A 25305-nucleotide genomic window follows, 5' to 3' on the forward strand; every position below is an offset into this window, starting at 1 on the left:
CGTAGTCACTTGAAAACACTGGATAGAGAAGAACAATGTTATAGCTCTGGCTCTGAAGTGAAACGCTGGTATGCTGCTGCCTTCTTATACACAAGCTGTGATCAGCTGCAGCTGGATGCAATAATTGCATGCAATATGCATTGGCTCGTTTATTTTACACTCTAAATAAATTGGTCTATCGAAGTGATATGCCAATTCATCATTCAAAAGCCAATTCATCATTCAAAAGTGACAGACTGAAAGGGAACTATATTTACATTAAATGTAATAAAACCAGTATTTCATCACTTGTATATGAACTGAGAAATCAATGTTACCAATCTGACACGCACAAAGCTACTAGTGTGTTATTTATGAAGGCGATATCTTTAACACCAAGCATTTCCTCAGATTCCGTTGATCTTCTCCTTGATTCCTTTACCTCAAAAGTTAAAAATCTTATTGATCACATAGCTCCTGTGAAGTCAATGCAATGAGTGCAATGAGCTTGTTATTTTTCTTTTCTGAGAAGATCATTAATATCAGGAAGGCAATCAGCACATCCTCAAGTTATACAGAGGTCAGACAGATTCGACTGCAATTTTAAAAATACGTTACTATGTCTACTTTTGAAGCAATTGATAGCAAAATTTTGGAAGAAATAGTACAGCACCTTAAATCGTCAGTCTGCTATCGTGAAACACTTCCCACATCTTTTTTTCAAAAGGGTGCTCAACTGTTTAGAAGCAGATCTCTTAGAAGTGGTGAACGCCTCACTGCTTTCTGGGACTTTTCCAAACTCCATGAAAACTGCAGTTGTTAAGCACCTCCTGAAAAAGAACAATCTTGATAACACCATATTGAGCAACTATAGACCAATATCAAATCTTTCTCTTATAGGAAAGATCCTTGAAAAAGTAGTTTTTAATCAGCTGAACGAATACTTAAACTTACAAAAGGATACCTTGGCAATTTCCAATCTGTTTTTCGACTGTATCACAGCACAGAGACAGCTTTCATTAATATAATAAATGATAGTCGCTTAAATTCAGATTCTGGTAAAACATCAGTTCTGGTACTAATAGATCTTAGTGCTGCATTTGACATTGTCAAACATAATTTCATAGAGACTGGAAAACTGGATCTGGCTTTCTGGGATGGTACTCAAATGGGTGTATAGGAGAGCATGAGTCTAAGTGGACGTCCATGACATGCGGAGTCCCACAAGGCTCAATTCTTGCACCACTCTTGTTTAGCCTGTATATGATCCTACTAAGTCAAATAATGAGAAACAATCAAATTGCCTATCACAGCTGTTCTGATGATACCCAGATTTACCTATCCTTATCTCCAAATGACCACAGCCCCATTGACTCCCTCTGCCAATGCATTGATGAAATTAACAGTTGGATGTGCCAGAACTTTCTTCAGTTAAACAAGGAAAAAACTGAACAGCATATGGCTGCAGCTCATTCAGAACACAATTCTGACTAGAACCAGAAGATCTGAGTATATCACACCAGTCCTCAGGTCCTTGGTTTTCTGTTACATTTATAATTGATTTCAAGTTACTTTTACTTGTTTATAAATCACTCAATGGCCTAGGACCTAAATACACTGCAGATATGCTCACTGAATATAAACCTTACAGACCACTCAGATCATTAGGATCGAGTCAGTAAGAAGGTCAAAGTAAGGGGGTGAAGTAATGGAATAGATAGTTATTTAGGGAGGATTTTCCACTTAGTGGGGAAGAGGTTGAACAAAGCTTGAGAATGTTTCTTTGAGGTAAGAGCTAACAGTAACAGTAGGTTTTTAAATTCCTTGTTTCTATTGTTGTGATTATTATTATTCTATTATTTCATGATTATTTTACTTCCTTTTATGTAAAGCACTTTGAATTTCCGTATTGTATGAAATGTGCTATATAAATAAACTTGCCTCATATGCCCTTCTGCTCTGCTCACTGTTGAAATGTACACACATTTACTCTGTTGTGAACAGGTGACCATGTAATCACCCAAATTAGCAAGAGTCAGACAGTGAGAGCTATTTCATTTGTTTAATTTAACTCAACTATTGTATAAAAAATTATATATTTCTGGCATAAAATGGGCTGGAAATCACACATATATTCAATATGTAAATAGATTTTAGAATATTACTAGATTTGAATATATTTATTGTAAACTTGTTTAATGAGCATATTTTAGAAATAAAAAAGTCACATTTAAAAGAAACATTTTAATTTAAGGGTGAGACGGAACTTACTGCTTTTACAAGCAAGGGGTGTTGCAGTCCTGAAACACAGTCTAAACTGTTCACCAATCACAACGCACTGGGACAGCTAACCAATGACATCACATTTAGTTTTTCAGAAGGCAGGCCTTCATCAAACCCAAAACTAATGGACCGTTCACAATGAGTGTAAAAGGGCAGCCGATGAGACGTGCGGATCCATATGCAAGCTTTTATTGGACAGAGACATGATCATAACAGTCATGGGTCAAACACTGGCAAACAGGTATATAGAGGGCAAGACACAAGAGTAATCAAAAGGCAAGCGTGGGTCTTTGATGAGCAAACAATATCCAGAGGGCTAAGCAAGAGGGGTCATCCAGTATCCAGAGCAAAAGGGTCAAAACACGAGTAACAGGGCAAGGCATGAAAAAGACTAAATTATGAAAACTAGAAACAGAGACAAGACTATGAAAACTAGAAAACTAACCAGAAAGGTTTACATATTGCAGCTATCTCTAGGAGAGCGATATGTGCAGAACAATACTCAGCCGTGTGTGAGAGGAAGTCCAATGCTTATAAAGCGTGTCTGACGATTGTGCTGCGTCTGTGTGATTGGTCTCAGGTGCATGTTGTGATTGTCGTCAGGTGAATGCGATTGGTCACAAACTACCTTTTTATTTTTTATTCTGGGAAAAAATTTTTTTTATATGTATATCTCGCAATTCTGTTTTTCCCTAGAATTGCTTGATAAAATGTTGCAGTTATCTTTCTTTTTTTTTTCTTTTTTTGTGTCAGATAAAAAATAAATAGAAACAATTGCTAGAGCGCGGAACTGTGAGAAAAAGTCAAAATTCTAAATTTAATTGAATTCAGAATTGTTAGAAACAAAGTTTGAATTGTGAGATGAAAAATTGTCACAAAACGCAGTTCAATGTAGGTTAATGAAACTAACATATCTAAGAGTTTGAGGCATTTTCAATTCAATTCTGAATAATGCTGAACACATTATGAATTTGTGAAAGAAATCAGATAATGAAACTGAAAAGCTACGGCTGTAATGTGGAGTCCAGCGATCATCCACAGGCTACTTTTCCTTTCCTGATCTCTGAAGCAAACCCTGAAATAACCTCCATGCAGAGGAAGAGAGGTGCATCATCAAACAGCTGAACACTTCTTCCATGCGTCCTGTCATTCTAAACCACATCACAATAGACCTTGAGCCATGTGTGTCTGCTTCTGACGGATCATCATCTACCTGTCACTTCCTAAACAGGGCATGTGTTATTTATATCGGCCAGTAGACAACAGCCCGCCTAATCTACAAAAGGCCATTCCTCCGCGCCCCACTGTCCAGCTGCACTCGGGATCTCCTCCGTCCAGCAGCGCTCATGGTGAGTAACACTGGGATTTACAGATGCTTCAGGAATCACCCGGACATTTGATTGAGCCAGATTTTAATTAGAGATCAACCGATATATCGGCAGCACCATTAATCGGCTGGACCATTTTTGAGATTAAATTTGACCATTTTGTGTCTTCCAAAATAATATTATTTTCCATTAATGTATGTTGAATAGTTATATTTGATGCATTAATCTTTTTTTTAATTTTATATAAAAACTGAAGCAAAGAAAATATGATTAAAATAATCAAATATATATAAAATATAAAATAATCAATAATCAGTTTCTCTCCTGCTAAATTGATACAAATAATTACCATATTTAAATATTATAAATATAAAAATATATAACAATCAGCAATATTTAGCCTAATGTTGTTGTTGTTGTTTTTATTTTATTTTTTGCAAAAAATAAATGTATGTTATGAAAAATGCTAAAATATAATTAAAATAGAATTTCAAAGTTGTAAATAAAACATTATTGGAGCAAAAATATATTTTTTTAAATTTACTGTTAATTATCATTTCTTTGTAACTAATCACGAAGTTTACTAGCAATTCCTAAGTGAAAAATATTTTTGACATTTGACACATCAGTGTGTCCTGGCAGAAATAAAAAAGTACATTTTCTGTTCAATTTTCTTAGGCCTACATTTACTTTACTCTTAGAATTCAGCGCAATGCAATTTGTAATCCTAAATATTTGTAAAACTATATGTAATTTTTTTTTCTTTTTAACATGCAAACTGGGTCCTATTTTTCCCCCCAAACTTTCTTAAAATGTGTCTTGACTTTTGAATGATGCTTCAAATGAATCTATGAATCTGACTTTTCAATTGATTCATTCAGAGTTTGAGCTGATTCGTGGAAGTGAATCAAACTTAAAAGCAGCTTTTCTTACTAAAGTTTGATTAAGAAGGGAGAAACTAGTTCTTTAGGAAACTGCTCTAACTAAAGAGACCTGAATGTTTGTTTTTCAGGCACCAAAGAAAGCAAAGAAGAGGTCAGCAGAAGGAGCGAACTCCAATGTCTTCTCTATGTTTGAACAAGCTCAGATCCAGGAGTTCAAGGAGGTCTGATCACGTTCCTTCATGTGTGTCTCTGTCTCACCTTAACCAGCATCCTTACAGGAATAGTTCATCCAAATTAATATTCTGTCATCATTTATCACCATCATGTGCTTCCACACCTTTGTGACTTACAGAGAGCCAACAGAGGCTGTCAGAACCCAAGAAAGACAAAAAAGATCATGCCCTGTCTAATGATGCTTTGTGTGAGAAAAAAATCCCAAATTTATGCTGTTATTCAAAATCATGTTTTATATAAATCTGAATTTTTCAATACATTCTTAATCGGTTATATGTGATACATTGTGTATATTTTTTTGACTATTTTTACACTCTCCTCTCTAACAGGATTTATTTAGACAAAACCTCAGATTGAAACAAAAACATACATTTTCAGTGACACCAAACACCTTCATTTCTCACACCCAATCCCATAAACTTTTAAACCCAAATTTAAATATGCAAAAGTGAATATGATTGTAGATGCATTTTAAATGTGTACATTGATCATGGCAGTATTTTTGCATTGGGATGAGCAGAAGAGCGCAGCTGCTATTGTTTGTGTGATTCTGTAAAGCTCCTGTGGAATCTGATATTCCCGTCTGATCCCTACTGAGGCTGATATATGTATTTATAGAGATGCTCCTTCACACACTGGATTCTGTCAGGATAACTGGCACTTGTGTGACATTGCCAGGGTCTGTGGAGGACAATAGCTTCCTTCTCCTCAGATCAACAATGATCTGAGCCTCAGTGAAGTCTCAGACGATGCTGGAGCTTGACAGATAGACTCTGAGCAGAGTGTTTATTTGCAGGCATTTACCATCATGGACCAGAACAGAGATGGATTCATTGACAAGAATGACCTGAGGGACACGTTTGCAGCTCTAGGTTGGTTTGGCAGGTTTTTACCTACTGTATATAAGACAAATGAGATCATAAAAGAATAAGATTGTAATACGTGCAAAGTTCATTAACAGATTCTTCACTGGGCTTGTTGTGATTATCCTGTGGGTTTTTTTATCTTAAATTTTTTTTTGAGTTTATCCATCTTATTCTTCAACGCGGAAGTAAGCTGTTTTCTGTCAGTGTGTGAGACTTCCGGTTCATTAGCTGCTTTAGGAAAATAACGAGATGAATAACAACGTGTAGTAAACAGTAAAACAGTTTGAACTACAATTAAGACAATACATTAAAATAATGTGGTAAGACTCACCAAATATCAAAACTCATATTTTACCAAATTAATTTTAATTATATTAATAATTATATATAATTTAATAATTAATTTAATTCATATTTATTGCATTATTTTATGTTTTATATATATTTTTATTTTTACAATTTTTTAAAAATACTTTAATTAAAGGAAACAACTTCCAAAAAAAAAAAAAAAAAAAATCAATATATATGGGTAAAAACTCTGATTTAAAATCTCTTATATTGCTTTTATTTCTATATATTTCTATATATTTTATTTACCTTATATACACACATATGCTTATACATGTATACACATATAAATATTTTTTTACATTTATATTATTTTTTAAAGATTTTTAAATATATATATAATAGTAAAATCATAGGAAATATAAAACAGAAATTTGGCTCAAAATCCAAAACTCAGATTTGTTCAGGTTTAATTGCAACTAGTAAACTAGTACATGTGTTGAATCACATTTCCCATCATGCTCCTCTTCTGTCCTGTAACAGGCCGGCTCAATGTGAAGCAGGAGGAGATTGATGAGATGCTGAAGGAGGCGTCGGGGCCGATCAACTTCACCGTCTTCCTCACAATGTTCGGAGAGAAACTCAAAGGCAAGTTTTCAAGCGATGAGACTTTAGCATGATCTTCAACATTGAAAAGCACGTTTACTGCATAGAACTTTTTCCTCAAACTGGAGATGGTGATGTTTTGTTCAGGCCTTTTATTGAGAGTTTGATGGAGGTTTGTTTGATCGCAGGAGCCGATCCAGAGGAAACCATCCTCAACGCCTTCAAAGTGTTCGATCCCGAGGGGAAGGGAATCCTGAAGAAGGACTTGTAAGCTCTTCAGTGTTTGATCTATCATGTATTATCTGAGCTGTTTTAGCTCGGAAACACAAACACTTGGCATGTATTAAGAAACAAATTAACCCTCATAATGCATTTGGGTCAGCTCTGACCCAGTAGAAATACATACAAATAAAAAATAAAATAATACTTTTAAGACCCTCAAAATACACACCATATTTTACATAATTTTATTATTATTATTATTTTATTTTTTTTTATTTTTTGTTCAGATATTTTCTTGACCCAGTTATGGAGCAGCATTAGGTGTAAAAATACTTAATTTACTTACTTAAATTATCACTTTATATTATTATATTATATTTATTCTATTTCACCATTATTGTATTTTATGCTACATTTATATTAATATAGCTGTCATTTTTAATTTGGCTATTTTAGTTCTTTGTTTTAAACTAAATTGAAATTAGAAGACTGAAATAAAATAAGTAAAATGGATTTATTTTGTAAGATTTTTTTTTAAGAGTATATTTATGTTGTTTTGACGTTGTAGGTTTGTAAATATATAGATTTAATTAAGTTAATTCAATCCAATGCAGTTGCTGATAAATATCTGATTTTTTTATAGTAATATATTCAATTAAGACTTTTAAAAATATTATTAAATTACATTTAATATAATATCATTTTTGTTTTGGTGTTGTACATGTGTACTTTGAAAATTCAAAGAATTTAAAATAATATGTAATAAATAATATATAAATATATATAATATGTAAAAATGCTATAATGTTGTATAATGCTATAATGTATATATATGTATATATATATATATATATTAAATTTATGCATTTAGCAGACGCTTTTATCCAAAGCGACTTACAATGCATTCAGGCTATCAACTTTTACATATGTGTTCCCGGGGAATCGAACCCCCAACCTTGCGCTTGCTTGCTTGGTAGCGCAGTGCTCTACCAGTTGAGCTACAGGAACATAATAATAACATAATAACATACAGTTATTAGTGTGTTTTTTGTGTTTTTGATGCGTCTCTCCAGTGTGACTGAGATGTTGACCACACAGGCCGACCGGTTTTCTGCTGAGGAGGTGAGGCGCGTCTCACTTGTATGATGCTTGATGGTTGCTCTGGACACAGTCTGAGCACCACTGACTGCCGTGTTGTTTCAGATGGAGCAGATGTTCAACGCCTTCCCTCCAGACGCTACGGGAAACCTGGACTACCGCAATCTGGTCCACATCATCACTCACGGAGAGGAGAAGGACCAGGAATAGTCCACTCGTTCCTCAGCCAATCACAGCACTCCCTGTGTGTTTGTTCCCGCCCAATTGTGTAAGACTGACAGCCTCAGCCAATCACAGCGCTCCCTGTGTGAGGCTGACAGCCTCAGCCAATCACAGCGCTCCCTGTGTGTTTGTACCCGCCCACTTGTGTAAGACTGACAGCCTCAGCCAATCACAGCGCTCCCTGTGTTTTTGTACCCGCCCACTTGTGTAAGACTGACAGCCTCAACCAATCACAGCGCTCCCTGTGTGTTTGTACCCGCCCACTTGAGTAAGACTGACAGCCTCAGCCAATCACAGCGCTCCCTGTGTGTTTGTATCCGCCCACTTATTGAAGACTGACAGGCTTGAAAAGGAAGTAGTTACTGAAACAAGTATGTTCTGATTTTTTAACGTATGATGATGTTGTGTAGATGTTTGAACCTTTGACATGAAACCTGTCAGAATTTACTTACCAAAAATATTTTAACTGGTAAATAAATAAATTGATGTGAAACGCTGATTTGAGTGCAAATGGTTTTCTTGTGTGAAAAGGAAGAGAGACACAAGGAAATAATATGATTTGAAAATTCAGTTGACACCATAATTGTTTTTTGTTGACTATCATTAGACTCTTATCTGATATAGTGAGAATATGGAAGAAAAAATGGCTCTATTTTATATGATGAAATTGTGATGCTTGTAATGTAAATCATTGCGATCATACTGAGATAAAATTATATAAATATCAGTCGTCGCTCTAAGATGTGAGATGTTCTGGAGGCTTGTGAAGATCATTCCTCCGCTGAGGAACAGTGAAAGTAAAGCTTCTGGAAACAAACGCTCCTCAAAAGATCCTTGGTTTTGTTTTCCAGTTGTTTAATTGCTTGGTAATGTATGAATTTAGAGTAGCTATGTTAATATATAAACACAGCCAAACATGGACATTTCAGATAATTTAGAAACTTAGAAACAAAGAAGATCTGTAGATATAGAGGTTTTAATAACAGATCCACTTCATGTGTAATATCAGTGAATATCATTCCATCAGTCGCTTATGTTTGGCTGTGTTTGTGCGGGTGTTGTCCATCCCTCAGTGACTCTCAGGACAGGTGGCAGTCTTTTATTTTCTGTTGGGATAAAGTCAAAGCCTGTGCTGTTATTTCTGTGTGCAGCATGTAATCTAATACAGTCTTAACACAGTGGTCCGAGACAATGAGCAGCGCTGTCTGATCAAGAGCACTTTCAGAAACCTCCGGGTGTCTGATGTCTGACTATGGCAAGCCGTTTAGCATTTAATCCTTAAAACCTAGGCTACTAGTATCTATTTTCATGCTACTATTACTTATTAGCTACTTGTATCTATTCCATTTCTTAGCCTATTTGTTGGCTACTTTAGGTACTAGTGCATTTTTCAAAATATTAGTACTTATTCATTATATATTTTTTATATTATATATTTTGTTGATTGTTAGTTTTGTTTGCATGGTCTGTGGCAGACTTTTCTTCATGTCAGAGCAATAATTCAATAAACGAAAAATAAATATATGCGGCTTAAATTGTAGAGACAATGAATGCATATGTGTTTTGTATGGCATTACATTTGTTTCAATAATAATGAACGAAACTTTTTAAAACTGAACGTAACTTTTTCAGAAACTATCAAACATATGCCATTACAAAAGAAGAAAAACACTATGAAAATGAAAAAAATTAACTCAGTTGCACAAATTTAACAGGCTCTTCAAATATGCTTCATTCTTTGTTAATGTTTTTCAAAGATTCGTTTTCGCTAATCGTGGATTCTGAATTAATTGCCACAGATTTCGCTTACGTTTCGCAGTTTTTCGTTTAGTGTTTTGACACAAACCTCTCGTGGGGGCGGGGTTAACAGTAATCTACTCTGATTGGATAGTGAGCTTTTGATGGACAGGTGCTCTCTGACAGAGAAGTACAGACGCCACCCAGTGGCACAAATATTGGAATTACCTGTATCTTAAAGAAGTTACTTGCACCTAAGAATAAGCACTGATATGTAAAAAATAAGCACTGAACATTAATGAATAAGTAGTATAAATGCTAGTAGATAAAAAATTTAAAAGTACTAGCATGAATACTAGTATCATTTAAGGATTGAATGTTTAAACAGCTTGCCATACTATTTCTGACGGGATGCTGATCATCTCTCAGCACTGCTGCTGAGGTCATGACTGCCAAAGAGGAGGGAGATGTGTTAGTGGTGTTTGCTGTTGTATTGAACACACACATAAACATGTAACTCAAGAATTCCTGTGTCTTAAGTGCTCCTCTACTAGTCATTGTGTGTTAGCTGTAGTGTTAATCCAGGGTCTGGATGGGCTGGTGTTGGTAACAGACTGGAGCCGGCCAGCAGAGGATTATGGGTCTATTTTAAAGCTTCTGAACTCCAGGACATCTGTATGAAAGAGGAAGATCTGAAGAAACGTCTGCTGACTTACTGATTTCATTACACTCTGGTGTTTGTGGAGTTTTACTGCTGAAACATTTTGTATTTGCAAAATGCGCATAAAACATTTTATTGTCATTAAAGTGACAGTGACATCACCCTCCATCACATCCAGCATTTAAGTGTCATAATGTAAGAAATATAATAATAATTTAAAACCTGTTCAGTATTGAATAATATTTTGCATTTTCAATATGGATCATCCAGAATTATGTTCTCATTAATGTTATTTTAGTATCATTTATAGTCAATGATAGTTTTTCTTTATATTTTGAATTCCATTTATGCTATATTTTGTTTAGTATTTTTTTTATATATCTATATAGTTTGTTTTTTAATTTTATTTCAGTTTTAGTTAAATACTTCATGTTAAACTGATCAAATAAGCTTGATTTTTATCTTATTTCAGTTTAAATTTGTTAGTTTTTTTAAATGCAATGTTGAATTTATTTAAAGTAACATGGTTTTAGTTTTAGTTAAGAATAATAACCCTGGTTGTCATGCACATAGTATATGGACTATTTACAGAAACACTATTTTATATTATTAACTGATATCTGACGCATAGAAATGTGTATTTAATTTATATATTCCACTATGTAACAAACGTCATTTCCCAGAATGCTCTATTTTACCCACTATATTATAATCCATTGAAGCAAACTAACTCTATATGTATAGAATGTACCAGATTATGATCTCAAAACAGTGTGGGGAGATTTCATGGTGCTGTATTAAAGATATTCTACATGTCAGGTGGTTATTTTTATATTTTGTTGTGTGATTGTATCGAATTTCTTTGAATTGCAATCCAGTAAATTCTTTTCAAATTCACATTCATGAATAAAAAAGGGATTGAACTGAAAAGAAAGTCACTGCACAAGCACATGACAGACAACAAACACTAGAGGACACCACAGTTCTGTTTCTACTGCCAGTGCTCTGAATATATGTATGTGTGTATATATATATATATATATATATATATATATATATATATATATATATCCGAGAAACATGCAATCAGAAGCTCTTTTTTTTGTAAAATACATGTATTTGAATCCATCTGCACTGCTTTTCATTTGCAATTATTTAATTCACTTATAATGAAAATAAAATTTATACGATCAAAAAGAAGTAGGCTAGACGCATTTTTTTTCTTTCTTTTTTTTCATGTGATGTGGTTTATTCAGACACACCCTGTCAATGTTCTTTGTGCAACCTGACGTGATCAGGATGCTGGTGAAACATCTTAAGAAAAAAATCATTTCCTCCAAGAAGAGATGATGAAATACAGCATGAAGCTGAACATCTGTCAACATGTTCCCTCAGCCATATAAACGTCTTTCATTACAGTAAAAATGCTGGGATTTTAAAATCTAAATCGGCAAAAATGAAATGCAGGATGCTTAAATATTTTACAAATGAAATAAGTAGCTTAATTCATTTTTGCATGAGAACTGAAGGAGGATGTTGTCATTAAAATAATATTAACATGTAAATAATTTTTTTTATAAATATTTAACGTAAATATTAAATAGCTAAAAGGTGTTCAATTAGCATTCAGCGTCACACATTATTGTGTAATTCAGCTGCGCTCCCTCCCATTTCCTCCGCCCTATTTTCCCTCATTCGTGCAGCTGTTGTATTCATCCGCCCGCAGGTTTACAGCAGCTGTACTGTACTGCTGTTGCTTCATGCGTGTATCCTTCCGCAGAGCCGGTGTGCCTCCGCCGCAGCACGCGCGTCTGACGGCCAAGCTGAGCTCTTATATCTTTTTACTTAGAATTTCCTGTGACAAATCTGTTTATTATTAATCGATATTTTAGTGTTATTTGTCGTGTCCGGTGTGTGTTTGTGTTTTATTCGGCGAGTCATGGCTGACATCGACAAACTCAACATAGACAGCATCATTCAGCGCCTGCTCGAGGGTGAGTTTCACCTCAAGAAACGGCTAAAATCTCCTTATAACAGGATAACTTATTTCAAAATTATTATTTTTGTAGCATATGGATATGTATATGACTGGTTTATCAGCTGTCTGGCTCGTATTTAGAGCTGTTGAGCTCAGCTAACAATGTTAGCATAGCGTTAACTTAACGTTAACTGCTTAATGACATAACGGACGGCTGCGGTTCAAAAATATTGTGAATTTTCTACCTAAACAATATTTATGACTCGTACAAATCGTTTCAGTCGGCATAATTGTGAAATTGTGTTATGAATACAGTTTAACGTACATAGGCAGCACACTAAGCGTTGAGACGATTTTCAGTGCTACTGTAACGATAAATCTTACATTTGTTGATGTATCTTGCAAACGTTTGATTTTGTGTCATGTAATCTCCATTTTTGTTGCCAATTCAGCTTTTAAAGAGATATAAAATGGGAAACAAAATTACAAAAGAGGAATTAGTAAGAAAGTATTGATAATTAAAAACCTATGTCATGTGTTCATAAAATGAAGTTACATTACAGCTGAATATTTCCAACTTATTGCAAGTTTTAATTTAGCTAGAAAATAAAAATATTAAATACATATGCGAATAATATTTTTAATGCTGACAGTGTGATATTAAACACAGGTTTGACCGTTCATAGCACTTCTTATAAATTCCCACATTCGTTAAAACTTGGAAATTAAATTGAAATTGAAATGTCAGAATTGTCCAGACCTAGTTAATATGTAAAAATTTATATATATATATATATCTCAGCTCACATGATGTAATTTATCTTTGAGAGTGTACCGTTAATCTTTATTATATATATATTTTTTTTTGCAGTGATAACAACGGTCTTGAAAAAGATGTGACAACCCTGTTTGAATAGACTAAAATAATTTCATACATTTATTATAGAAAGTGAATGTTTTACGATGTCATTGCTTTATTGAATGCATTAAAATAAAGCAATAGAAGTCGTAACTACAGTAAATGTCTTGTATAGATTTTCCTGGAATTATTATTCATAAACATTGAAGTCTGAATCCAATCAAGAGTGATTGGAATGGTTTTGTATATTATTTTTATGCTTTGCATTGAGTTTGCATTAGTGTTTAACATCGTAAACTAGAGATATGTCTTTGGAGCGCTGGAAGTGTATGTGCGCTAAAGAACAGAACATGCACACCTTGCATCACGCTCAAAAATGCTTATAGAAGAGAATCAGCGTGGTTTATTTATTATGCCTCATCATCTAGAGCGGTGTTCATTTTCGTGGTCGAATCACTAATAAAGGGCATTTTAATCTATTGTTTTATCACCGTTATGTTTCTTGTGATTAAGGCTTTATGCCTGTATAGTGTAAGTGACAGGAAAGCAATGGTTTCTGGAAAGCCTGATGCAGACTCGTGTCCCACTGTGCCAAACATGGCTCTATTTGTGGCTGATTTGGTTTTGCATTTGACTTTGTGTTCGAGTCAGTCATATTTTTTCATGTTGGCTGCTCTCACGAAACTCTATAAAGCTAACTGTGTTTCTTAGAAACCTCTCCCTGGTTTTTCCACCTCGTCAGAGTTTAGATGGAGCCAGTTGCACCACCTGCATGTTTATTGCTGTAGAGTTTAGGAACCAGGCCCAGGGTGTGTGGACTGCACCTATATCTGCTCGTCCAGCATTAGTACGGCTGTTCCCTTGGCAGTCTGCTCTCGTTACATAACCTCACTTGGGTTAATGCCGCCCAAAGTGGTGCCAGGACCTGCTTCATAGTTGATGGGTGGAGAATATCAGTCCTGGAGACCGAGTCCTTCTCAGATTCATCAAGTGTTGAGGATGAAGAGCGGAATAGATACATTGTTTAAAAATGTGATATACAAGTATCCATCGAAAATCTAAATCTCTTTAGATTAATTGTCTATTTCTACAAATATACCCCAGTGACTTAAGACTGGGTTTGTGCTCCAGGGTCACACATGCATTTGTACTCATTGTACCAGACTGTAATATTTTGGTAATGACTCACTTGGTTGGAAGTAGCACTCTCTGAGTACTTCAAGTATAGTCATGTATATGGAGTAAAGTAAATGTTCAGCTGCTGTTAAGCATCATTCAACTTGTGCTTGCGTCATCTTTTGGCTTCAGACGCTCCAAACTCAAAGCTTTGCCACACGTGTTTTAATCATTCAGAAGTGTTTTTCGGATCCAGCTTTGTGGAGCACTGACTCATAGTATGCATACTAGCACAGTCAAAGTCTGAAACCTTGTGATGTTTCAAGCTTTTTAAGGAAGCAATTCGTCTTTTGTTATGTAAGTAGCAGATTATATAATTTAGCATTTCAGAGCAGTCACAAAATCAATCAGGATCTTAACTAAACTGATGGCTCAAAAACAAAAGACGGGTTAAAGTACTAAAGAAAACACCCTGTTTTATATCTACCTGCATTTAAAACCCACTCACACCCATCAGTGTTTAAAGAGAAAAATGTTGCAGGTTTTTGACGCTTTGTTGCATTTTCTGTCAGCACCCATGCAACTCTCTCACTCATTCCACATTTAGACCTCTATGTATTTCATTTTTTAAAATAATAATTATTACTAATATTATATATTATTTATATTTTTAATATACAATTTATATATACAATATACTTTTTTTAGACATATTTTGTTGCTACTTAAAGGTTTAATCATATTCATATTAAATAATATATTTTTACAAAAATATAATCTTTTTTGTTTTATTTTTGTTGTTTTTATTCTTAATGTCCGTGTTAAGTTATATAAAGTATAATTTATTTCTATAATATATTTACATTTAGAAAGTTTATTGTTATTTTAAGTTATTACTTAAGACAATTATTATTAATAATATTCATAGTAAACCTTGTCAATCATGATATTTTATTATTATTTTTATTTTTTTATATTCACCATTAAATAATCTATAATATTATTGTCCTATTTTTTATTTGTAATTTATTCGGATTCGATATCATCAAACATTTTTACTAAGTGATGTAATTTTTAATTTCATAATTTCAAATTTAAACTTTTTTTTTATATATATTTGGGGAAACCCTCCTGTATGTAAATGTAAATCACCACAATCTTACACCCTGGTAGTTGTTGTTTTTATTTCACAGAAGCTGTATATATCGCAGCATATTTATGCTATTTCAGTCAGTAAATCAATGAAAAACTGATTTATATTAAACAACCATTTCAGATGTCTATATTTGGAAAAACGAGCTTCAGTCCAGAGCTGCAGAACTGTGCCAGTTGCTCCAAACACAGGGTAAAAATAGAAACGCTGGACAGGAACGGGCCGTTGTGGTGCACTATTCCCTGCCTCGGCGCAATAAAAACACAATCGATGTGAAACCTGTGAACATTGCAAGCGGAGAGAAATGGGACACTTAAGAGAGACACTGCTTTGCACATTTGGGATGAATCTGTAGGTCACTTTGATCCTCTGCAAACAGAGCTCCTAGAAGAGTATAAAATATTTAGTTTGTATCAAAACATAATTACAGAAAAAAAATGAAACTAACAGAATTTCAGAGGGAGGGCAGAAATTAACAACAACAACAAAAAAATCATGTGGCCCTATTATTTTAAACATTTTAATAAATTATTAAATTGTTAATGTTTTATGAATTTAGTTGGTTCTAGAAAACTGAAAACAGAAAACTGAAATTTTTGTCAACTTTTCAATGGTTTATTTAATGGTGTAAACCTTTTTATATGGTGCATATTTTGTGATTTCAATTAATGCTTTAGATTACTACATAAATGTAAAAAAAAAGAACTAGAAAAAAAGTTTTCTTTTTTAAATTACTTGAAATAAAAGTAAAATAAAACAAAATAAATAGTTTCATTAATTATTATTTAATATACTTAATATATTAATAATAATAATATATTAATATAATATATTAATTAAATTAATTAATATATAATTATTAATAGTTTCTTCTTTTTTTGCATGAATTATTATTTTTTTGTTACTAAATACCATCATATACCGTGAAACAGATATAATTTAGAAAAATAGTGATATATACATTTTTGGTCATACTGCACACCACTACTACATATACATTAAAAAAAACCAAGAACCATGCAACTAAATTACTAAAACTTTAACTAAAATTAAGATAAGAACATAAATTAAAAGTTATAAAAAAATAATAATTCAGTTAGTTACAGGGACATTTTTGTTTATGTTAAGCTTTTAAGTGCCAAAATAAATGAAAGTAAAACTGAAATAGAATGGAATAAAAACTATGTACATTTAAAAAAAAAACTGAAATAAAACATTTTAATGTAAAAATAAATTCAAAAATATAAAATGGGAACTATAATAGTATATCGGTGACACTATAATAACTAATTTTTTAATGAGTTGTTATAGTTTTAATCATCGGGTGTCATAAATTTAATCACAGTTACATCACTGATGGTTTATTGCTTGCTATTGCTGTGTGTTTTCCCACGTCATTAACTGTAGGTTTGTGTGTGTGTTTGCAGTGAGAGGCTCCAAGCCTGGCAAGAACGTGCAGCTGCAGGAGAACGAGATCCGGGGATTGTGTCTGAAATCCCGCGAGATCTTCCTCAGCCAGCCCATCCTCCTGGAGCTGGAGGCACCGCTGAAGATCTGCGGTGAGGAACACAAAGCTGTCAGATGTCCTTCAGAGTCGGTTTAGTTGTTAAACAGTCCGCTCTCCTCTCCACAGGCGATATCCACGGACAGTACTACGACCTGCTCAGGCTCTTCGAGTACGGAGGATACCCACCGGAGAGCAACTACCTGTTCCTGGGAGACTATGTGGATCGAGGGAAGCAGTCTCTGGAGACCATCTGCCTCCTGCTGGCCTACAAGATCAAATACCCCGAGAACTTCTTCCTGTTGAGGGGAAACCACGAGTGTGCGTCCATCAACCGCATCTACGGCTTCTACGACGAGTGTGAGTGTCCAGACACTGTGCCGTGTGCCACTATTACATCCTGGGACTTCTCATAGAAACCTCTGTTGTGCAGCACTTTGTGTGCCAACATAATGAAATGAAAATGAAAATTACTTTTTAAAAGATTTATTTGTTAATGTTTTATGCCTTTTATGCCCATTTTTATGCCAAAAATCATTAGGATATTAAGTAAAGATCAGGTTCCATTAAGATATTTTGTAAAATTCATACCATATATATATATATTTATATTAAAACGTAATTTTTGATTAGTAATATGCATTGCTAAGAACTTAATTTGAACAACTTTAAAGATGATTTTTTCAATATTTAGATTAGGAATTTTAGAATAAAATAAAATGTATTTCATGGTGCCCTACCTGATGTACTTTATAAACATTTTTTTTTTTTTTGTATAAGCAGAACCAGATTAAAGCATTACTTTTGTGGTCATTGGGTAATAATGTCAATAGACCATTTTCTGATTTAAGGTGTTTGTTGCTGCTGGAACACTAGACTCTCATGGATGTTGACATTAATCTGCACAGAATGCATGATCAGATTCCACTGCTTTAACTGTGTTTTACACTTTAATAAGAGCCAAACATGCACTTCAAGCAGAACACTGTGACTCCTGTTCAGTGCAGAATTAATTATAAAGCACCGTGTGTGAGAGTGAAGGGAACCGCTGTGTGGTTTTTAGCAGAGTCTGTCCCTCTAGAGCTATTTTTATTCATTTATATCGTAACTTCTTTTAAATGCTAAAACCTGTAGGTGATATTAAGCTCGTGTTTGTGTGTTTAGGCAGGAGACGCTACAACATCAAGCTCTGGAAGACGTTCACGGACTGCTTCAACTGTCTGCCCATCGCTGCCATCGTGGATGAGAAGATCTTCTGCTGTCATGGAGGTGTGTGTGTGTGTGTGTGTGTGTGTGATGAAACCCTCTAGACTTACACCTGATGAACTACGAGCGCTGGCTCTTCTGCTGCGTCGAACATCCTGAATCTGCGTTTTTATGGTGTCCAAACAAACATTTAAGGCATTCTTCAAGTGACATCACTGGTCTTCTGTCACGAGTCCAAGTTAAATCTCTCATCCGTTTGTAAATGTAGAGTTTGTTTGCAAACAGAGAACTAGATAAGATCATGTTTTTTATGCTTTATTGTGTTAGTCAGCTGTATTCTTTAGTTATTTTTAACCTACCTTTTGATTTTGATTGAGATTAATTGGAATTCAGAAATTTTTTTTTACATCTATTTTTATTTAAAATGGAGTTATCTGTTTTTGCAAATGAACTCTTTAAATCTTTTTCTATATGTGATAGGTTCGTTTTAAAAACGCGGTTGCTGGACATTTAGTTTAATATGTCCTTTTATTAGTTTAGTTTAAGGACTTGAGATTCATGATGCACGTAAACATCTGCTTCAGTGTTTAGTGTTGCTCTCAGCGTAGCTCTGTTGTTGAAATGTTCAGGGTGTGTAAATCATCTATCCTCATCGCTCTATGATTTGTGCTGACATCATCTCTCACATTTCTGAGTGCTGAGTCAGTGTGACTCGCAGGAGGATAGTGTGTCGCGTGTGAACCCTGAACACATGACATGTTATAAGGCCTCGCTTTTCTTAAGAAACTAGGAACTCGTTTCTGCTGTTCCTCAGGTTTGTCTCCTGATCTTCAGTCCATGGAGCAGATCAGAAGGATCATGAGACCCACCGATGTCCCGGACCAGGGTCTCCTGTGTGACCTGCTGTGGTCCGACCCGGATAAGGACGTGTTGGGATGGGGCGAGAACGACCGAGGCGTGTCCTTCACCTTCGGAGCGGAAGTGGTGGCCAAGTTCCTTCACAAACACGACCTGGATCTGATCTGCAGGGCTCACCAGGTCAGTCTTCAGGAGCGCTGAACAATAAGTGACCCGTGCTGCCTAATTAAATAAGTCACAAATGAGTTCCTTAAGCCCTCTTCTAGCGATCCCAATGCTCCAGATAGTAATTAAACATCTAAAGTGGTCTTTATTTGTGCGAGGGTCTCACTTCTAGATGACTCTTGCTGCTGCTTCTCACAACAAGTTGTAGGTCTTGTATTTCCCAAATCGTTCAACTCAAAACTAAAAGGATGCTCTAAAAAGTCAAAGTATCTTTCTATGCAGATGCACTTCCCAACACTTCAGCAATGATTCATTCTTTTCCAAATATGGCGATTCAGGTCATTTGTCGTTTTTTTCCATAGTGCATGATACAGTATGTTATATAAATCTAAATCTGATGGTTTCTCCAGTATCGTACAGCTCTAGTCTTCAGTTCGTTAAGTAGTCTGCCATAAGGAATTACATAACGACTGGGTTTGTGTCTGTAGCAGCGGCGCTTTAGATGTGCTATGAGACTTTGTTAGAGAGGCTTTTACACTGCTGACAGTAATAACACCTCGGAGAAGAGTCTCCAAATCTAAAAGAACGGGAAAAATCTACAGATAAAAGCACTAGTCAACCTCACTAGTTGGCTCTAGGCAGTTGTTAGGCAGCTAGTTAATGATTAGTCCGTGTATGTATGAGCCAGTGGTCTGGTCGTCAGGCGCTCAGTTTCACCTTACATGAACTTCCAGGGATTGAAACGTGAAACTGTTCACAATGAGTCACACGCTGAACCGGCTGCGCATGAGTCTGCAGATACGAGACGAGCCTTTGACACTGGTCTGATGACGCTCCTCATGTCTCTGTGTGTGTGAGATGTTCCCTAAACCCTAATCTCTGTCCCCTCAGACTGTAATCTAGTGACTCACCAGTGCTCTGACGGTAATCATGTGTGCCCATACCGTTCAGTTTCACACGTGTAAGTTAAGCTCTGTTATATAGCCTTGTAGCAAAGTAGGAATTTAGCATCATGATGCCGTTTTGGTCAAAATTAGGTGAAAAAGTCAACCCTCTACATTTGGAAGCATTTGGGTAGAAACATTTGCAAAATGGCAATACATTTCTTTATTTAAATTTAGATTTTCCCATACATATGTGCAATGTTTAGTGCAAAATTCTAAAATGATAATAATATGTAATGTAAAATTGCTGTTTTCTACACTAGTTTTAAACCCGTTCAGATCAGTATGAACGATGATGGGCTAAAATTAGTTTTAACACTGAAAACAATAATGCAGATAAATAATGCAGCAATTTCTTTTCTTTTTTTTGTACATTGCGTTTTTATGAAGATAACAATGTGATTTTATTTCTGCTGGTCCTGTCCGGTTCGTAGATTTTTATTTTCATTTATTTTCTGTTTTTTACTTGGAAATGTCTAGAAGAAAATACTAAACTTTTAATTTTCATGAATAGCTAGAAATAATGAGGGATCTTTAAAAGATATTTATTCTGGGAGTCATTATACAACTCGAAAATTTAATCAGTTATTAAAAGTTAATAATTTCTTCCTAATTTTGTTTTAATAAATAAATATCTGTATTGTTTACATTTTTATTTACCGTATTTTTCGGACTATAAGTCGCACCTGAGTATAAGTCGCATCAGTCCAAAAATACTTCATGATGAGGAAAAAAACATAAGTAAGTCGCACTGGACTATAAGTCACATTCATTTAGAACCAAGCACCAAGAGAAAACATTACCGTCTCCAGCCACGAGAGGGCGCTCTGTGTTTTCAGTGTAGACTACAGGAGAACTGAGCAGCATAGAGCGCCCTCTGGCGGCTGGAGACGGTAATGTTTTCTCTTGGTTCATTTCTATCGGTTCATGTCAAATTAATATAGTCCGGAAAATATGGTAGTTTTATATTTTGTAGATTTTAGTACATTAGGTTAGATTAAAATAGTAAATATATATATATTTTATTATTTTATTACAGTATCAGACCAATGCAGTGAGAGATCTTTCTCTTTTTCTCATGTGTTTGCACACATTTTGCATCATTTGGAAAATTTTGTAAAACAGAAAGAAGAAAATACCTGGCTTAATTTGCAGAAATCGCTGTAAATGATGCAGCTCTAAGATGGATAGTAATTCACGACCTGATGTCGTAGAGTCTCAGGACAGTGAGTGTCATCCAGATCCCGAGCGTCTCCTGAACTTCCTCTTCCTGTGTGTGTGTGTGTGTGTGTGTGTGTGTGTGTGTGTGTGCAGGTGGTGGAGGACGGATACGAGTTCTTCGCCAAGCGGCAGCTGGTGACTCTGTTCTCCGCACCAAACTACTGCGGAGAGTTCGATAACGCCGGAGCCATGATGAGCGTGGACGAGACCCTCATGTGCTCCTTCCAGGTACAGTACAGCTCTGCTAATCACATTTAAACAGCATTTTACTGCTTTTATAAAATCATACTGATGTGAGACTACATTTTGTAGGGATACATTTACCGATTTGTTTAAATTTTTTTGTGTATAATCATTTGAAGTGAAAATACAGTCTGTTATTGCCATCAAAAATTCCCAAGGACAGCAAATGAAAATTAAAGTTTTAAAAATGAATTTAATACACCTTAAACTATTTTAAAACTAATGATAAATGGTGATGTTTAAAAGCTCATTAAAAAGGAAAACAGAAAGAAGCTTACAGGATAGTCTCACGTCCATGGCAGCTTTCATTGGCCAAGGCCCGCCCCACGAGGACTTGACTGACATGTCAAACAACCAATCACAGTTCATTTTGTTCAGGGCATGGAAATGTCGCCACAAAAATAGACTTCTGTGTAAAACTCTCGGACGTATTTTAAAGATTCTATGCCGTGAACTTTAAATATTTCACATACTTTTGAAACTCCAGTGTTTAGTTGATTTTAATAAGCGCTCGTCGTCACAGTTCTTCTTTCGTGAGGGGTTTCGAGCCACTGTATCTTTGTTTCCAGGAGGAATGTTAAAGAATGCGACATGCACGTCTCCCGGAAATCCTGTAGAATTCAACCAATCCGATAACGACTTCGACATTCCTGAAGTTTTTCCACTTTTGTATTCCATGTGCATCAAACGTTTAGCCAGCGGTCCGTGGGCGTGACATTTTACTTTCCCTTAAACAGACATTTAATTAATTTTCTTTTAAAATTGTGAATAATTTATAATGTCATTTAAATCTATAACACATTCATTTAAATTTTTATAATTAATATTACATTCAAATTTGCACAGAATACATTTTTCAAACATTGTTATTTTGATTTTAATACATGCAAGGTGACCATAACAGGTTCAAAATGAAGTCATGATGAAATTAAAGCAATAAGTCTGGTGAAGCCTGTTTTTATAGAGACTTTATAACAGCTGAGAGGCACGAGCTGTTATAAAATCACTGTAAACCACGGCTTCTTGGGGCTTATTGCTTTTATAAAACAGTTATTTCATATACGTACTAAGGTTTCACAAAATAAAACAGAGCAAATAAAGTATAATGATGATATTAATAACAACAGTATTCTTCCACCAAACAATGTAGTTCCTCGGAATCAGTTGTGGTTGCTACAAATTGGTTGCCGAGCAACACACAAATGTAAACAAAGTTGTGTGTTTGTAGAGTAATTCACAACAGCTTTGAACGTGTCTCAGCCAATCAGAATCAAGGACCGGAACTCTCTGCTTTGATGAGAAACAAGAAAACGCTGCCCAGAAGCAGGATCTGTGATGCAGTGTTGTTTAATTCAGTCACTTGTTTGTGTTTCTCACAGTCCTGTGTTTAATCTGCAGATTTTGAAGCCGGCAGAGAAGAAGAAGCCAAACTCCAGTCGTCCAGTAACTCCGCCCAGGAACGTGGTCACCAAAACGGCCAAGAAATGAGGCTCGCTCCACCCAGCCGGACTTGTATCATACGCTCGGATCAGGATGAACCATCTTTATTTCCATTCTTTACCTTGTGTTTTCCTTGTTTTCCGTCCCGAGCAGCTTTTTATTCCCTCTTCAGGACGACGTATCAGTTTGACACAGCGTCTCCTCGCACAGAAATCCAGGAGGAACGCCACGTCAGGATTTTTAAATCGACACGTTTAAGATGATTTGTGCTCCTGATTGCCCCACTGTGAACAAACCTCTGTCTGTTTTCATGCACCTGGAGATTTTTTTGTATTACTGTCGAGGTTTGACATGCAGTCCGCTTTTATCATTTTTTATTTTCACGATGGATGTTGTGTGAGTGTGTGTTTCTTTGTTTTGACGCGATGCCTTGTTTCTTCTTCTTCTTGGGTTCTGGCATGTTCTCAGACTGCGTCTCTGTTGCATGTGTTAGTGTTCGAGGGACTGGCTCTCTCTCGGAGCGTGTCTTCAGAATAATGTAGCTCCTCATCAGGTAAATCACGTCAGGAAAACCTTTTTCTTGCAAATTTCTACAGGATTTCATATAAATGCTCTGTTTAAGCCAAACTCTCACTGTAAATATACAGGAAATGTTTTGTTCAGTCTTAGCAATAATTCACAGTTTTCCACACTAAATAATTGTTATACTTGCAGAATAAATCGAAGGGAGATGGAAACATTATTGCAGCATCCGTTTGTTCATTTCAGACATGCATTGAATTTAAAAGTGGAATTAAAATGAATTTTGAGCAAGGTTCACTAATCATAAAACAGAATTTGCTCAACATTCTTCATGACATGAGAATTATTTTGTATTCCCAACAATACTTTTAAATTGTTCTTGAGAGGTTAAAAAATTATATCAAATAAAACTGTTCTTAAATGCAAAAGTAGCAACAGTAAATTGTTCCATTGTTAAAAAAAAAAGATTGAAAAATAAATTAAATGTTCTTAAGAAAATGTTTGAGAACATGCTTAAAATATGTTCTTTACTTAAAAAAAAAAAAAAAAATAAAAAAAAAAAAAAATATATATATACATTTATTAAATTTTTTTAAATATGCTTAAAATATTGACATAAAGATAAAAAAAGTTGGATGCAAAACTTTTTTTTGGAGAATTAAAATTTTCTTAAAATATATATATATATATATATATAAAAAAAGAAGTTCTTTAAAATATTTGAGAACTGAATTTTAAAAGTTGTCCAGGAATTATTTGAGATTCAATCAATGAACCTCAACCTACATTTCTCTGTTGAATATTTCAATGCAGAAAAAGTCAAATATACCTGTTAAAATGACCGGAGCCATTAACAAATTAAGTGTTGCATTATTTCTTTATTATATAAACAAATACATTCTGTATTAAAATAAAACAAAATGATTGCAAAGATTTCATTCATAAACAGATCTGTGCAAATTAAGTACAATTCACAAACCCTTTATAGTTTCTCCAGCCCATCGTTTATGGAGATGCATATACTTTTCACAAAAGGAAGGACAAGTCTCGTAATCGAGCTTCTGTTCATTTCTTTACTTACATCTGAACAGAAAAATCAATGACCATGAGAATGGCATCTGATGGTCAAGCATGAAGTCTCAGATGGACCTGGATTCTTCTATTAAACGCTTGTTCACTTTAAAGGAGTTCTGTCCCTTTAACAGCGCCTCGAACGAGAGAGAAGCATTTCTATTGCATTGAATATTTCACCATGACTCAAATGTCTCATAACTGATAAATATGAATGAAAGCTGTTTATGCATAATAATCACCGTCTTCACTAGGTCCGAGCTGCTTCAGAGCTCGAGCGTGTAAACAGTCGCAGGATCGTGTAAAAACGTGAGCTTGAGGTCTCGTTGATATTTTGCAGGAGCGGGGAAATAAATACTGGTCTGTAAGAAGGCAATGTGGTGATCCGGTCCACCAGACTGTGGAAAAGTGCTTCTGTCGTCCAGGAGGAAGATCAAACCTCTCGGCTTTTTAGCGTGAGCTGAAATGTGAGATCTGGTGACGTTGATGAGTGACGTCACAGTCCTCGGCTGAAAACTACACGCAAACAAACACAACATGAAGCCGGAAGCAGGATTTCACACAAAAATGAAGATTCTATCATCAGATTCCCAGCATATTCTTAGTTTTTTTTTTTT

At 35.0% G+C, this 25305-nt stretch overlaps 2 protein-coding genes across 3 annotated transcripts; both read left to right on the forward strand.

Annotated features, from left to right (window-relative positions):
- The first annotated feature begins 3498 nt into the window (after positions 1–3498).
- myl2a (myosin, light chain 2a, regulatory, cardiac, slow) lies at positions 3499–8298 on the forward strand. 2 transcript variants are annotated; one of them, XM_026243321.1, is made up of 7 exons: positions 3499–3611; positions 4603–4695; positions 5505–5580; positions 6406–6510; positions 6657–6735; positions 7764–7812; positions 7894–8298. In XM_026243321.1, exons 1-7 carry the CDS (start codon positions 3609–3611, stop codon positions 7996–7998), a joined length of 510 nt encoding a protein of 169 aa, XP_026099106.1. In that variant the 5' UTR covers positions 3499–3608; the 3' UTR covers positions 7999–8298. The 2 variants fall into 2 exon arrangements, with proteins under 2 accessions (XP_026099106.1, XP_026099105.1); XM_026243320.1 differs by lacking the exon at positions 3499–3611 and having other exon boundaries at positions 4588–4695.
- A 3859-nt stretch (positions 8299–12157) lies between these two features.
- ppp1cc (protein phosphatase 1, catalytic subunit, gamma isozyme) lies at positions 12158–23837 on the forward strand. The gene is made up of 7 exons (XM_026243354.1): positions 12158–12402; positions 16942–17073; positions 17148–17378; positions 18183–18287; positions 19039–19262; positions 21506–21640; positions 23054–23837. The coding sequence occupies exons 1-7, from the start codon at positions 12348–12350 to the stop codon at positions 23141–23143; spliced, it is 972 nt and encodes a 323-aa protein (XP_026099139.1). The 5' UTR covers positions 12158–12347; the 3' UTR covers positions 23144–23837.
- The last annotated feature ends 1468 nt before the right edge of the window (positions 23838–25305 follow it).

This window comes from Carassius auratus, unplaced genomic scaffold (assembly GCF_003368295.1).
Source record: "Carassius auratus strain Wakin unplaced genomic scaffold, ASM336829v1 scaf_tig00003102, whole genome shotgun sequence".
In the NCBI taxonomy this organism is placed as follows: domain Eukaryota; kingdom Metazoa; phylum Chordata; class Actinopteri; order Cypriniformes; family Cyprinidae; genus Carassius; species Carassius auratus.

Coding starts and splice junctions, on each gene's coding strand:
- myl2a (XM_026243320.1), top strand. CDS start 4,588: ATGTTTGTTTTTCAGGCACCAAAGAAAGCAAAGAAGAGGTCAGCAGAA. Junction 4,696..5,504: donor AGATCCAGGAGTTCAAGGAG/GTCTGATCACGT, acceptor GTTTATTTGCAG/GCATTTACCATCATGGACCA. Junction 5,581..6,405: donor GGACACGTTTGCAGCTCTAG/GTTGGTTTGGCA, acceptor GTCCTGTAACAG/GCCGGCTCAATGTGAAGCAG.
- ppp1cc (XM_026243354.1), top strand. CDS start 12,348: ATGGCTGACATCGACAAACTCAACATAGACAGCATCATTCAGCGCCTG. Junction 17,379..18,182: donor CTACGGCTTCTACGACGAGT/GTGAGTGTCCAG, acceptor TTGTGTGTTTAG/GCAGGAGACGCTACAACATC. Junction 19,263..21,505: donor TGATCTGCAGGGCTCACCAG/GTCAGTCTTCAG, acceptor GTGTGTGTGCAG/GTGGTGGAGGACGGATACGA.